At 48.9% G+C, this 14,958-nt stretch overlaps 1 protein-coding gene across 2 annotated transcripts in view; it reads right to left on the bottom strand.

The window, feature by feature from the left end:
• TENM4 (teneurin transmembrane protein 4) overlaps window positions 1-14,958 on the bottom strand; it is a 711,368-nt gene that overhangs the window by 62,493 nt on the left and 633,917 nt on the right. For both annotated transcript variants that reach the window (XM_027580077.2, XM_035722936.1), the window contains 3 exons: window positions 9,609-9,728; window positions 4,060-4,321; window positions 1,183-1,450 (listed from right to left, as the gene is read on the bottom strand). In XM_027580077.2, coding sequence (XP_027435878.2) covers window positions 1,183-1,450; window positions 4,060-4,321; window positions 9,609-9,728 — 650 coding nt within the window. The remainder of the gene's footprint in view (window positions 1-1,182; window positions 1,451-4,059; window positions 4,322-9,608; window positions 9,729-14,958) is intronic.

Genomic DNA, 14,958 nt, shown 5'->3' with positions numbered 1-14,958 from the left:
CGCCTCCTCCTGGTCACCTGTCAGCTCAGGAAAGTGAGCCTCTGCCCTTGGAAGTCCCACTGTGCAGGCGCTTCCCTTTTTCCCTGGCTGGTGGCCACGAAGGATACTCATTTCACCAGAAGAGTTTGTGAGGTTTCATTGTTTTTGAAGAGACCCCGGAAGCAGTTTGAGTTGCAGAAGGGAGAGTGAATGGAGAGACGGCATCTTTGCTCCCAACATGCCCTTGCGGGGTAGGGTGGGATGCCCAACTAGGGGAGGTCTGTGATGAGTCCAGCTCTGTTCCTTCCTCATCCATCCTTGGGGAGCCCCCTCACCTCTCTGCTTCCTTTGGCACACATTCCCTTCATGACTACCTGCCTGCCTTCCCTCCCTTTTTCTCTTTCTTTTACAACATGATTTCTCCTCTGCTTCCTCATTCTGCCTTTGCTGAATCTAGCAGGGGACTGACACTGGAGCAGGGTTCAAGATGAGAAGGAATTCCCTGGGCTAATCCTCTCCATGCTTGGGCGGCGGGGGGACTAGTCCTGCAGGGGGTAGGTCTGCCAGCAGTCCAGCTCTGAACCCTTCCTGGGACACTGCTCTATACGGAAGCTGGAATGAACATAGCCCGCCCCTGAAGGCCGACGTCTCAGTGGGGCTGGCACCCACGTGAGGCCACAGTCACCTTCTGCTTCATCTTAAAAATAGACAGCGACAAGGAGAGAACCTCCCTGACTGTAAATGACCTAAAGAGACAAATAAGCCCTTCTGATGAAGAAAGAATCTTAGCTCCTGCATCTCAAACAACTGAGGAAGCCCAGGAGCTCCGGACTCGCACATTTTTAATGGGTACGTTGGGGCCAGATGGTTGTGAGGGGCCGGGTCAATGCCCACACAGCTCTATCTCTGTGGCACAAAGCGTCTCTTCACCCATCACATACCATTACAGTGCTTTGCAAGGGCCCTTTTGGTTTTGTAACCCCCTTTTTTTAATGATCAACTTTTTTACATTTAGGTCTTTGAGTGCATTCTTTGAGGTCATGGATGGTCCCTGAAAAGACTTGGAGGCCAACTAAGCTGTAGGTATTTCTGAGAAGAGGAAGGGAGGAAGAAGAAACAAGGGAGATGGAGAAAGAGCCCCGTGCCCCCAAGTGCTACTGTCTCTCTGGGGATGGCCTTGAATCCTGCGCCTGAGATGCTTACCAAAGGCTTCCGAGAGCCCAAACACCTTCTGGTTGTAGACGTCTGTCTTGTCCCAGATGAAATAATAGGACAAGTCCGGGGCTGCAGCAAACCACTTCCTGAAGAGGCGGCCCTCAACGGCCACCATGAGGTGCACCTTCATGAGGTTGAAGGGGATGGTAGGGTGGGTGAGGCTGATCCTCAGGACAGACTTGTAGCCAGGGGTACGGCTGCTCAGGTAGCTCAGCCTCATCTTGCTGCCAGAGATAGCGATTTCCTCCTGCAAAGCCTAGAGAAACATTACACAGCAAGTGATGGTCAGGGACTCATGGGAGGAGGGGAAATGTCAGGCCCCCGCGCTCTGGGTGCCTGAGAGGCGGAGGAGGGAGCAGAGAGCGGGGCCTGAGGGGGCAGGAGGAGCAGGAACTAGAAAAGAGAGCAGAAGGAAGACGGGGAGGCAGAGTGTGAAGAGGAGCAGGAGGAGGAGGGAACCAAGAGGTGGAAGGCCTGGTTTCCGGGGGCCAGCTCCGTGTGGTACAACGCGGCCTCAGTGAGCCTTGGCTTCTCCCCCATTCAGCTTCTCCCCCATTCTCCCCTACAAGCGCTTGCATGTAGATGCTCACCCTGTTGCATTACTGAGAGGAACACATAGGATAATGCGTGTACAATATTTATCGTCATGGTGCCTCTCATTCACTGGGGATGTCATCCGAGAAACTCATGTAAGCCGCTGAATCTCAGTTTCCTTTCCTTTCCACTGGTGTGAGGACGGAGTAGGGTCACCTACAGAAAGTGCCCAGCTCATAACAGGGGCTCAGTAAGCGGGATGACGGTGCTGTTACTGGTGCTGGTGCTGGGACCGGAGAGAATAGGAAGAAAGACCTTTCCCTCAGACTAATGCGGACAGCTGCCTCAGCAGGAAGGATAGTGTCTCCCTCAAAACTTCCCTAAAGTGAGAGCCTCCAATGGATGTCCTCTTCGGGAAAGTAAACAGAGACCGTGAGAGGTTGGCCAAATAATTATGCAGCGTTGAGAGCACAGCCTGCCGAGGACCTGTGGCCGAAGCCCCCCCAGCTCACCACGGAAAGAGGTCGAATTGGCAGCATGGAGTTTCTGTGCCCCGGTTCACCGAAGTGCTAGATGAACAGAACGGTGGGGAAGGCGGCACTTGATCTACTGGGTGCAGCGGGCTCAGTTCCAAGATGGAAACTTGAAAATCAACGCCAGGATGCTCAGGCACATGGCAAGAGCAGAGAACTTTTATCAGCTTGATGCTCTGGGCTCTGTTTCAAGAAGGGGACGTTAAATCAACTGAGGCTAACGTATCCATTAAAAGGACAAAAGAATCATTCTATTCTTGTGTTCATGGAGAAACTGGGCCTTCCCAAAGAAAGCTTTTTCTTTTCTGTCCATCTTGTATCATAGATGGATGTGAACTCTCTTCCCACCCCATTCTGAACACATGAAATTTTAGGGCTTGGGCCTAAAGCAAAGCAATCTTTCTAAAAAGCAGCTTGCAAGTTCTAGGCAAAGCAGGCTCTCCACCCCGGTGAACCACAGGTAGGGTTTGAGTGCCATCCTGATGCTCTCATAAATATGTATTTCTCCTCAACATACCCTTTAAAATGTACATCTCTTAGTGCTTGCGAAGGCCAGCCAATGATAGGACTGGGAAAACCCAGGAGCTTGTTTTCTTGTGTTTCATGAATCTGATAATAAGCAAGGTTTGTGACCCAGCTGGGCTCACAGACACCCAGCCCAGGGAGCACTGTGAAGAGGGTCGGACCTTTAACCTCATTTGTTCCTAAGTCCCTGCTCCTGGGAAAGTGTCTAGCTGGAGCTGAACCAGGGTTGAGTAACAAATTACTTCTCTCCAGCAAGCTCTGTCTTCACTGACAACCATTTCAAAGGAAAGGTCAGCCTGGTAGTTGAGACAGGAGACAAGCACTGCATCTCTGAAAAGGAGTGAGGGTTTCAACCTGTGGGTGCAACGAGAATTTCAAAACGGTCATATGTCCTTCTTGTGCCCTGGTGCCTGAAAGCCACTCACAGAGATGTGTCTGCTGGGCCAGGCATGGAACATACACACAAAAGTGTCTACGCTCCCTGCTCCGCGGGCACCAGCAACCCATTAACATGCACACGGCCCGAGCTCTGGTTGGGCAAGCGAGCCAGGCTGGGGCCTCTCCCTGCTGTCTCTGTCTTCCCCTGGCATTCGTTCCTGCCATGAGAAATTGGGCTGGGATGGCGGGAGACATTTAACCCTGCACAGCTCCGTTAGGCAAAGAATCTAGCTTGATTTCCGTTCCATTAAAATGCATCTTTTCCCGAATTACTTCCTTTTAATGATAATTAAGTAAAGCGCTTGCATGTAGACTTGAGCCAAAGCAGTCCTTGACTGGCATGAAGGCAGTGTGTGTAAAATAATAATAATAGTAATAATAATAATAATAATAATACTGGCTAAAATTTATTGAGCACTTACTAAGCACTACACATTGTGCTAAGCACCTGATATATATTTTCACGTTTACTCTTTCTTATGATGCTCCTCTGTCTTACTCCTCCAGGCAGACCCTATCATCATAATAGCATAAAAAATCATCATAAATATTTTTTACGATAGAGGGGGACATTGGAGGCGGGGGGCGGGGTAGAGGAAAGTGGAAGGGAACTAGATGGCAGATGAAAGGGAGCAGGAATTCACTCTGTGCTGGAGTGTGCCAGGCACCTTCAGGTGCTGGTGTGTTTTAAGTGTGTAAGAGGGTGTTGTGGGGCCTGGCAGCTGGATTCTGCAGGGTGTGCTGATGGGATCTCCCCCCCACCCCCGGCTCTGAGACCCGCCTCCCCACCAGTGGAACAAAAGCATGGAGAAATACAGTTAAGAAGGCTGGGTACCTGAATTTCTGGAACGATGGGGCCTTTCTCTGCACAGGACCTGGCGAAGGACGTCAGTGGGGACGGGGACACGACAGGGTTGGGGCGGGCGAAGTTGCTCAGGTCACAGCTGGGAATCTCATTCTCTTCGTGGCGCATGATGATGGTTTCCATGACAAAGAAGCGATCCCAAGGCAGCCAGAGGGTGTGCTCCTGTGTGATGAAAGGTGCCCGCTCGAACCGGAGGTTGATGGAGATGCCGCCGTTTGTGACCAGGTCAAAGCTGTTTGGGAGGGGAGGGATGGAAAGAAGAGGGGAGCAGGAAAAGCAGGAGACAGGCGATGAGGGGGAGGAGGAGCGGGGGCGGGGGGGGGGACAGGAGCAAAAAATTACACCAAAGTACTGCGTACTTGTTGAGGAGACCCTAAAACTTAAAGACTTCACGAAAGCCACAAACAGTAACAGAGATTCCAGAAAGCATTGTTTGTTTTTTTTTGCAAAAATGATTCATTATAGAGATTTTTCCAAAATCAACATGAATAATCACTGCTATGGAGAGCCATTTGCCAGGACAGAGGACAGACGATGGGCCTCTGCCCCGCTGCTTCTGGTACTTAGGGCCTCTTAGGGCTGAAGCCCAGGGAAACATCAGCAGGACAAGTTGGAACAGATCCTGCCCTGTTATTAGGAGCCCTAAGCCTAGTCCTGCCTCTGCCGTGAGATACTGTGTGATCTTGAGCACATCGCTTAGCCTCTCTGATCCTTAATTTTCTCATCTCTAAAATGGAAAGGTTCAAATGGATAAATTTTTTATTCAAGTATAGTTTACATACAGTGTTATATTAGGTTCAGGTGTACAATATAATGCTTCAGCAATTCCATACATTTCTCGGGCTCACCAAGATAAATGTATTCTTGGTCCACTTTATTTTACCCATTCCCGCCTCCCCCCCCCACCACACCCCACCTGGCAACAATATTTGTTCTCTGAATTTAAGAGCCTGGGCTTTTCTTTCGTTCTTTCTTTCTTTTTTTTTTTTAATGTGATTGCCCCCTTTTCTCTTTCTTTGTTCATTTGTTTTGTTTCTTAAATTTCAAATGGATTATTCTTTTTTCTAAAGATTTTATTTATTTATTTGAGAGAGAGAATGAGATAGAGAGCATGAGAGGGGGGAGGGTCAGAGGGAGAAGCAGACTCCCCGCTGAGCAGGGAGCCCGATGCGGGACTCGATCCCGGGACTCCAGGATCATGACCTGAGCCGAAGGCAGTCGCTTAACCAACTGAGCCACCCAGGTGCCCTCAAATGGATTATTCTTAAGTCACTAAGATTCTATGAGCCCATGGCAATTTTAGCTCTGATTGTGATAGATGAGTCAATACAGCCCTCTGGAATTACAAAATGGCTAAGCAGTTCAGGGACGGGCACAATTAGAATGACAGTACATGCGAAGCGGGAAAGGGAAGAGGAAGATTGCCCCAAACTCCCTACGGAGGCGAGATCTCTGACCGTGTCCCTGAGAGCCGGCCACCCAGCCTTCGTTCACGGACCTCTCCCAGTCTGATGCTTTTCTTCTACAGAATCACCGCCAAGGGGCCATTTGGTTCCTACCTGCATGCTTCCAGTGATGAGGAACTTGCTATATCCATGGCAGCACTGTTCCGTCTTTGGTTAGTTCTGACTGTTAGGCCTTTTTTTTGGGAATTGAGCCTGGGTGCCTCTCCATCTAGCTACTTAGCCACGGGGCCTTGCTCTACCTGCTGGGGTGACTTCAAACTGGGGTGTCCCTTCTGCCTTTGACAGAAGTCCTTCAGGACTTAGAAACAGTGGTTCTGTCCACCTGCCACCTCCTGGCTCTGATGTCTGGACAAAGCCCTTTTAGCTACTATTTTAGGATACATTTTCTTTTTATTGTTTTTTCTTCCAAACTTGTATTTAAATTTAGTTAGTTAACATATAGTGTAGGGGTGCCTGGGTGGCTCAGTCGTTAAGCGTCTGCCTTCGGCCCAGGTCATGATCCCAGGGTCCTGGCATCAAGCCCCGCATCGGGCTCCCTGCTCAGCGGGAAGCCTGCTTCTCCCTCTCCCACTCCCCCTGCTTGTGTTCCCTCTCTCGCTGTGTCTCTCTCTGTCAAATAAATAAATAAAATCTTAAAACAAAACAAAACATACAGTGTAATATTGGTTTCAGGTATAGAATTTGGTGATTCATCACTTACATGTAACACCCAGGGCTCATCATAACAAATACCCTCCTTAATATCCGTAGGATGCATTTTCAAGCCCTGTCCTCATCTTGCTATTTGGATTGGAGAACTCCCGCTAACTCCTTGGCCCGACAGAATTCCAGCTCCCTCCCTTGGGCTCCCAGGGCACCTTGTACACTCCCCCTTATGGCTCACTTATACTGTGTTTAATGCTCCAGCCCGGGGACCATGATTCCTCCGTCTTTCCAGAAGCTAGTGCCGTGCTTGATGGTTATAGTTTACCGAATGAATGCATGAGTGATGCTGCCAATTTCTTCTGAATTGACTGTCCACGAAACACCCTGGGTTCCTTCTTACTTTGGCTGTTATTATAAGTCACCCCAACATTCACCCATGCAGTTGGTTTTAGAGACTCTAACACAGGACCTCACCTTTGTCCCTAGGGATGGGCTCACTGCTCCAGCCTGCTCTTCCTTCTTCTAGGAATTTTGCACAACTGCCCTGATCTGGTGCCAAATCCTGCTCTTGGTAGACAATGCTCCCAGATTCAGGTTTCTAGGCTCCAGAGCCTGACTTTTCTGTCCTTTGCTGAAGCTTTTTACCCACTTGGCCTGCTTTTCAAACCACTCAGCCCTTTTTAGACCCACACTTGGGAAGAGGAAGTGGGACAGCACCATCCTTCAAGAAGCAGTGAGAGAGTTTATTTTGAATCAAGAGTTTAGGTTTCGGCTCTCTAGAAGAATATCCATGGTTTTGGGGAAACACCCAGAGAACAACTTTCCTATCACAGAACTGAATAGCATCTGTACTTTGACAGAGAATTTTTAACCATCACACAGAATTTTGGCCCAGCTTACAAGCTCCTTTCATGAGAGGACAAGTGTGGGGAGGAAGTGAAAACAAACATGAAAAGAAGGATTCTCGAGGTGGTGAGCGAGCTGGGGGCAGCTGGTCTTGCCAAGAGCCAGGCTGTGGACATGGGTGTGAATCCGGCCCCAAAGGGAAGACCTGGTTCTCAGATGAAGCCCAGACAGCTGAAGGCCGGTCCAAGCACTGCCACTTATGTAACATAGGTGAGTTATGTCACCTGTCTGAGCCTCAATCTCCTCATGTAAAATGAAGCTGCTGATCATAATCACTTGGCAGAGTTATTAATTAGACATGGGATAATGGATGGGGAAAGCCCAGGGCCCCACTCCCAGGACATCATGCTCCGTATAACCCCATTTCTCAATTCAACGAGCCTGAACTGCCTCTCTTGTCTGCTATTCTTTTAAAATTTGTCTTCATGACTTCTATTTTTCATCTTTTTAATGATCTCTGTGGCTCTGGTTAAGACTAGATGTCTAGCATTTCAGTATGGTCGTGTGTGGAGGGGGCCCTGGGTGAGGAAGGGTAGGATGGGGCCTGCCTGGAAAGTGAGGGAGACAAAGCTGCGGTAGGACTGCTCCCCGGACTTGCATATCCTGTTACCTCCAGACGACGTCTCTAGCCTTACGGGTTCTCCTGTGGTGTGAGAGGTACAAAAGAAGGTGAGGCAGGGAAGTGGGAGGGAAATGGGCAAGATGCTGCCCATTCACACTTAACAAACTGGAATTATCAGGCACCTGGAGAATACGTAATGACTCTCTTACACGTGACACAGTGTCTACACTGGGAAGAAAAGTCAAGCCCCATAAAGCACTGGTGAGAACTGCTTTGAAACTCAAGTTCTAAGTGTCAGCAACTCTGGTTCCTATGACATGATTTAGTAGGCTGATGACCAAAATGTGGCTGACACTTCCTCCCAGGCCCCCCCCATGCTGTCAGGAGGCCATAGAGATCACGGGGGCAGCACACATGGGAGGAATCCAAGCCTGGAGCGGGTAGAGTGGGCTTTTCCCAAGGGCCACGAGACTTACGTGACTCTGGGGTGTTTTACGGAACCACCCTGACCCAGCACAGCAGGGCAAAGGATTGACAGTTTGCCATCTCACGTGAGTGAGAGGCACGTTTCATGGCAAAAAAAGAGCAGTCCCCACGGCTCTTTTTTGATGACTGTTTCACAGCAGGTAATGATGTGGCCAGAATACCTGTTGCCTAGGATGCTCACATCTGCCATTTCCATAGAGCAGGCAGCCCCAGGCTGGCAGGTGGTAAAGACAGAGCATGAGAAAGGATACTCTCCCATGGCGTAGCGAACGTCTGTACTGACGTGCTTCCTGGGATGGGATGTGTGCCGGGGCAGGAGGCTATGGTCTGGGCTGGGCCTATTATTCCCAGGACCGGCTGCCAGCCCCTTCTAGCTGGGCCCCTTCCCATTCTGGGGCGGGGGGCTCCCCACGCCAAGCTTGCCACGCTGTCTAAGAGGCACACATGTCTACAAACAGATGAGCCTCTACTTCATTATCACCTCAGCCGGGACATGTTCACATCTGATATTGGATTAAAGAGGTGCTAAAATCAATCAGGCTGGAGCATAATTTCCAACACAGAGTGAAAATCAACCTTATGGGCCCACACTTAGCCAGATGGACTGCCACCACCTGATTTTATTAAAAATCGGGAACCTGTCACCACTGACAGCCTAAATATTCCACTTTCCTCCTTCCGTTCCCCTTTTCTCCAAAATATTCCCTTGGCTAGTACCGTATTCAGCACCTTCTCATCATTTAATAATTAGTAATTTTAACAAATGGCTAATATTTATTGCATCCTTACCTTGTGCCAGACCCTGGCAATAAAGCAATGAGCCAGGGTGGGGCAGGGAAAGTAAGATTTATTAAACACCTACTATGTGCAAGGTGCTTCCATATCCATCATGGAACGTAATCTTTACAACGAGTTTGTGAGATGCTAGTATTAGGACCACTCACCAGTGAAGAAGTTGAGGCCTTGAGAGGTGACGAGAACTGTCCAGCAAACGGAAGAGCTAGCATGACTAAAGAATCTTTACTTCCCTCTACAGACGGTTCTCACAGGGACCCAAAGGGCAGAGTTGTGTGATCACCCAGTGGCTTCCACAGACCTACATGGTTGTGCGGGGAAACCACACAGCGGGAAGGATAACATTTCTGGACTTGTCTGGTCTGTAGAAAGTGTGGTCCATGTGATAGTATTTGATATTATAAGCCATGGAGCAGGATAGTATGTATAAGGTGCCCTATACTTACTCTGAGAACCAGATGAGAAGAAACTGCTTAATTTTTAGCCAAAGGGACTTAGGCCAGAGTCAGATACAAGGTCTTACAGCTAGTGAGTTCCAGAGCTGGGCCTCTGAACTCAGGTCCCAGCCTCTTTCCACGTTGGTCATTACAGCAGCAGCCGTGTGGCAAGGCCACGAGAACAGGACCATCATTAACCCTGCTCCTCAAAAGGTCTCCTACCTGCCATCTTGCCTGCTGATTGTGTATCCAAAGAGAGGGTTATTGACGAAGCTGATATTCACACCAACCAGTGGGGTCCCATCTGACGTCATCACTTGACCACGAATGACACAAGCATGCCTGTGGGTAGAGAAGAGACAGTTACGTGATCTGCTTTGCATGCTCAGAACCCTGGCTGGCAGGGACCCCTTGGAGGCCAGACGACTGAAGGCAGGCTGCTCAGACATATCTTGGTACCCAGGGGCTCATCGTCTTCACTCAAGAGGAGTAATAACCTCCTTTTTTTCATAGTGCCCCAATTTAAGACATCAAAGTGTCCTTGAAAGCCTTATTCCTGGGAGATGTTTTCAGATACCTTACTCAGAGGTCATTCTCTAAGGATACTATGTTATACCGTAAGGAGATAAGCTGATACAAGAGGGCTGCACGGTGGAGTCCTGTCTGAGGATCTGCAGTCATGTGATGTGCGTTCAACTCTCAGCTCTGTCATTTTTGAGCTCTCTAAAGTGGCAAAAGTATGTGACGGCTCTCTGAGCCTCTGTTTTTGTATCCTGGTACAGAGTGAGCTCCATAAATGGCAGTGGTTATTACTGTTGCTAATAGGCTCACTGGAGGTGGGCATACAAGAAAGAGAACAGGACAGACAGCAATTCCTCTCATCGGGCTTTAGAAACAGGAGAAGGACAGATGCTAGCATCTCTCTGGAGTGGGTTCTGGAACCTCTGGCATCTCCCCAAATCCCCACTGCCACTTTCCCACTATATTCCAGACAACAAACCCTCTGTTTTCCCCAAACCTGCCAGGCACATGTAGCCTAGGCCTCCATGTCTGTGCAGTGTTCTCCCACCTGCCAGGGATGTCACTCCTGCAGCCCTCCCCCAACACTCCCATCCTTCATGACCCAGCTTCAAAGGACACCTCTTCCCTGAAGCCTGTCTTGCTGGCCCTAATTGGCACTAGTTACTTTCTTCCAAAGCCTGACACAAACACCTTGCTACCCTACCACTTACACACGGTTCTCCTCTCCACTAGATCGGGAGCTCCTTGAGGGCGGGGTCGAGGGCTCTTTCTTTCCTTCCCTCCGTAGTGCCTGGAAACGCCTCATGAGTACTAGGTCATTGTTTCGAAAAAATGGTGGATTGAGTGAATAAGTGGGACAATTAGAGATCATCTAGAATGATGGCTTTTCAGATATATCAGAAAGGGAAACTTTTTACCAGATGATATTTTATAAGGACCCAACAAATAAAAACAAGATCTCTCTAGATGAAAAAGAGATTTGGGGTGATTCTGAAGGCAGCTCTGGAGTCTTAGTCTCAGGAGAAGCCAGAGAAAAGCCAGCTGGAAAACCACTGAGTTAGTGGAAGAGGAGGAAACTGAGGTCCACAGACATTATGTTATTTGCCCCCAAGCCACACAGCGGGGTAGTGGTGGAGCCAGGCCCCGAATCCAGGGCTCACAACTCTGGGTCCAACTCTAGATGAGTCTGTTTACCACTGGCAGTGTGCTCAACAGGGTCAACATCCTAAGGTATCAGAGCCCTAGGGAGACAGCCCTCACTGACAAGACAAATCTGAGGCAAATACGCAAGCGCGAGTAACCAAACAACTTTTTCCACCCGCCTTGGTTCAGAAGGCTCTTTTATTCTGGCCTAGGGAAGAGCTACTGATGAGACCTGTGGGCATTCATAAAAAAAAGATCTCAGACTCAGCCTCTGCTTTATTAGGTACTTACATCTCTACCTTCCTAGAGTGATAAACTTTTCTCTGTTTGACGAGAAAAGCAATTAACACCAGGCTTGTAAGCAGCTGGTCTTGCTAGTGTCGGCTTGTGTTTTCTGAAGGCAAGAACAACTACCCACAATGCATCAAGCTCCCCTCCCCCGCCCCGCCACGCCCTGCCCCACCCCATCTCACCTCTCTATACACAATCTGGTTAATGCTAATTCAGTCAGTGGTTTCCTTCGGAGGCCCTTGGTCTAAATGCAATTACATGACAAACAAGTTAAGCGGTGAGGCTCAGCAAAGACTCTCAGTCCTGCTCTGAAGGTCTCCCAATACATTTATGTGAAATTATCTCTCCACTAATGGGAAAGATTTATTCCATCAATTATATTCAGCTGGTACTGAGAGATGCTTTCTTTAATGGAAGAAAATTGAATTTCTTATTGCTGGAACTTTGTCCTTCCAGAGAATTACTAACAGATCTCATCTCCCGGTGCTGGCTACTATCCAGCCTTCTCCTGACATATGTGCCTTCAGATTCTGCCTGGACAATCACCAGCCCTCTGGGGATGGTTTCCTTTTGGGGGCTGCCCTTGGCTGCTCCCCCTCATACACATGCGGGCCAGCCTCCTCTGATTTATCTCTCCTTGGGGATTTCCTGATAATTGGGAAACATTAAATCAGCACCATTTGGCTATCATGTAGCCTTTGCTTGGGCAAGCCAGAGCAGATGTAATTTTAGCCCGGGCTCCTGTAGACTGCTTTGGGTTCTGGAGAAGATTAAGTTGACTCGCCGTACCCCTGTACACCACAGAGGCCTCTTGCCAAAACAGGCATTTGGCTCAGGAATTAAGCCCTGGAGAAAAACACTTCCATCCTCCTTCTGTTTGACCATGATTTTCAGTTGTCAAGAAGACCCAATTTAACATGAAGACTTCTCTGGGACAAAGGAGATGGGAGAAGTCTGCTCTGTGGAGACCTCCAAAATGTGTCTCCTGCCATGTGTTTTTGTCCAGGGAGGTTGGAAAAGGTGTGGGTGCTGGGCTTCCAAATGCTTTCCCATTTATTTAATGGACACCACCCGTGGTGTACTGGTAAACATTTAACAATCGGCTTTCAAAAGAAAAATAGCTTGAATTTGTAGACTTTGCTTATTTCTGTGGTGTAAATACTTCTGCCGTGGCTGATTTCACACTCTTAATGAGATGCCACTGAACCCAGAGTTGGGAAGAGATGCACGGGAGGACCCCATTATATAGTATTTCCACCACAGAGACACAATAGTCCTAAGAAACTCAGGAGCAAAGATAATAGTAAAATACAGTAAACTAATTAGGAAGTGATGGGCTTGGATTATTTGTTACCTTTGTTTTTAATATAACTCATTTACTTTTAATTTCATATAATTTAATTTCTTAATAACAGTGTGTTCAAACACTAGCTTGCAGAATTCCTGAACATTTCATTCTCAGCTCCTGCGAGCTGGCGTGAGCCAGCTTCTGTGCACCCCTGGAACACTGACCCCACACTAAGGGTCAATGTGGCTAAGAAATAGCTGCTGCTTTGACTCTGAAACTCTATGGTGGAAGACCACCTCGGTGAGAAAGCATTAACGTGGGGTGCAGCTCACGGTCACACATTTGGCTCCCGGGCTGGCTCACATGACCCCCTTATGACCAGTCCTATGTCTGACATGTTTTGCTTTTCCTTGGTCACTGTCTGTGCATCATGGAGTTCTGGGTATTATTTTCTCCCTGTCCTCAGATTCCCATCTAAGCTGTCATCACCTCAGCGAGGCTGTTACCGACTCTTCCTGGCACAATTAATCACCTCTCCTCTAGGCTCCTCTAGATACTTCCAAGTACCTCTCCATGGCCGTGAGAGTCATAGAATTCTATCATTCACATTTACAGAGCTGAATTTACACACTTGTGTGTATGTGTGAGCCGGAGGAGGGCTGGGACATCTTCAGTGGTTAGAGTAAGCATGGGATCTTGCTCCCTGAGTGTCGGTTAGGTGAAAAAATGATCAAGGACTTGAAACGCAGAGAGGAGAGACTAGCTCAAGGTCATACAGCCAAGACCTCAACTGGCTGAACTGATGCACCAAGCTAGGACTTCTCACTTCCAGGTCCTTACTCTCACCACGATGTTGTGTACCTGCAGTCACTGAAATTCACTTGAATTAAAAACCTGGGCACCTACTTCATAAGCTATGTGCTGGGGTTGTAAATGCATGAATTACAGTCCCCACTTGCTTGCCGGAGCTCCCCAGAGCCAATTTGAAATGCTCGAGTGTAGCTGTCTTTGACACAAGTGAGTCAACACATGGGTTTGGCATATGTCAGGCAGCTGGGGTACAAAACAAGCAATTAGGTTGAGGGAACTCTGCCAGGAAGGAGCGCTCATGCCAGGCCAAGGGGGAGGGGCGCATCACACATGCTGGCATTAGTTCAATCCCACAGGACCTGACCGAGGTACCCTTCCTGACACCAGTGAGGAGGAAGATCTGCCTGACTGCTTCCCGAGCACAGTGACCAGGTTTGGGGTCAAGAGAGGAAACTGTTGGAGAGACAAGAACACCTCAAAACACAATCAAGCAAATAAGAAACGACCCTCAAGTGTCGGTCAGGGAGATGTGGGAGGCGCTGTAGTGGAAAGCGCCCCGGGCAGGGAGTCAGTCCCTAGTTCTAACTCTGGTAACTAATGGTATGACTTTGGAGAGTCATCTGAGCTCTCTGGACCGCCATTCTCAACTGCCCATCCAGGCTGAAATTTTTCCCATCCTGATGTCAAACAGAATCCAATGCATGTTTAAGAATGTATAATGGTGTTAATATAGTGCTCCCCGATCTAGTTCAAGTAGCCCTCTCCCACCTTTTTTCAGAACCTTCATGGAGCTGTTCCCTCTCTATGGAAACTTCCGCCTATCCCGTTCACCTGAAAACCGCCTACTTACCCTCGGGACCCACGTGGAGCATTCACCAAGTGGTACCCCTGCTCCCGCCCCTCCGGCCTGCCTCTGTAAAACCTCAGTGCTGTCGTGCCATGGGAGCCATCTTCTTCCTCGGCAGACCACGAGCTCCTTGAAGAGAGGCGCCACATCACCTTCACTGCTATAGTCCTAGCATTGAGCACAACTGATGCTCATTTCTAAGTGGGCAGAAGAATGCCTCCACTAAAACGGGTGTTTGCCCTGGAATCTGAATGCAGGGCACAGTGTAAGCTCTTGATACATTATTTACTGGATGAATAAAGAACTGATGTGTTTCTGTAGCTGAAGGTGGGGGTGATGCCTGAGAACTTGGAGCCACATGACCTTGATAGGGATTTGGCCAAGGAAAGGAGGTCTGGAGGGGCTGGCCCTTTCTAGCTAGTCAGCCAACACGGCATCCTACCCCCGAGGGACTGGTCTCACTTCAGCTTGCAGCCCTACCGCTTGGAGTTGATGGCTTCCTTGCCTGCACATTTTTTTTTTTTTTTTAAGACTTTAAACAGTGAACACCAGGAATTAAGTTAGATTTGTGGGACACCTGGGTGGCTCAGTCCGTTAAGCGTCTGACTTTGGCTCAGGTCATGATCTCACGGTCCTGGGATCGAGCCCCGCATCGGGCTCCCTGCTCAGCG

This window comes from Zalophus californianus, chromosome 11, assembly GCF_009762305.2.
Source record: "Zalophus californianus isolate mZalCal1 chromosome 11, mZalCal1.pri.v2, whole genome shotgun sequence".
NCBI classification, from domain to species: Eukaryota; Metazoa; Chordata; class Mammalia; order Carnivora; family Otariidae; genus Zalophus; species Zalophus californianus.
Note: the sequence above shows the minus strand (reverse complement) of the source record. Positions and strands in the feature narration are given on the sequence as shown.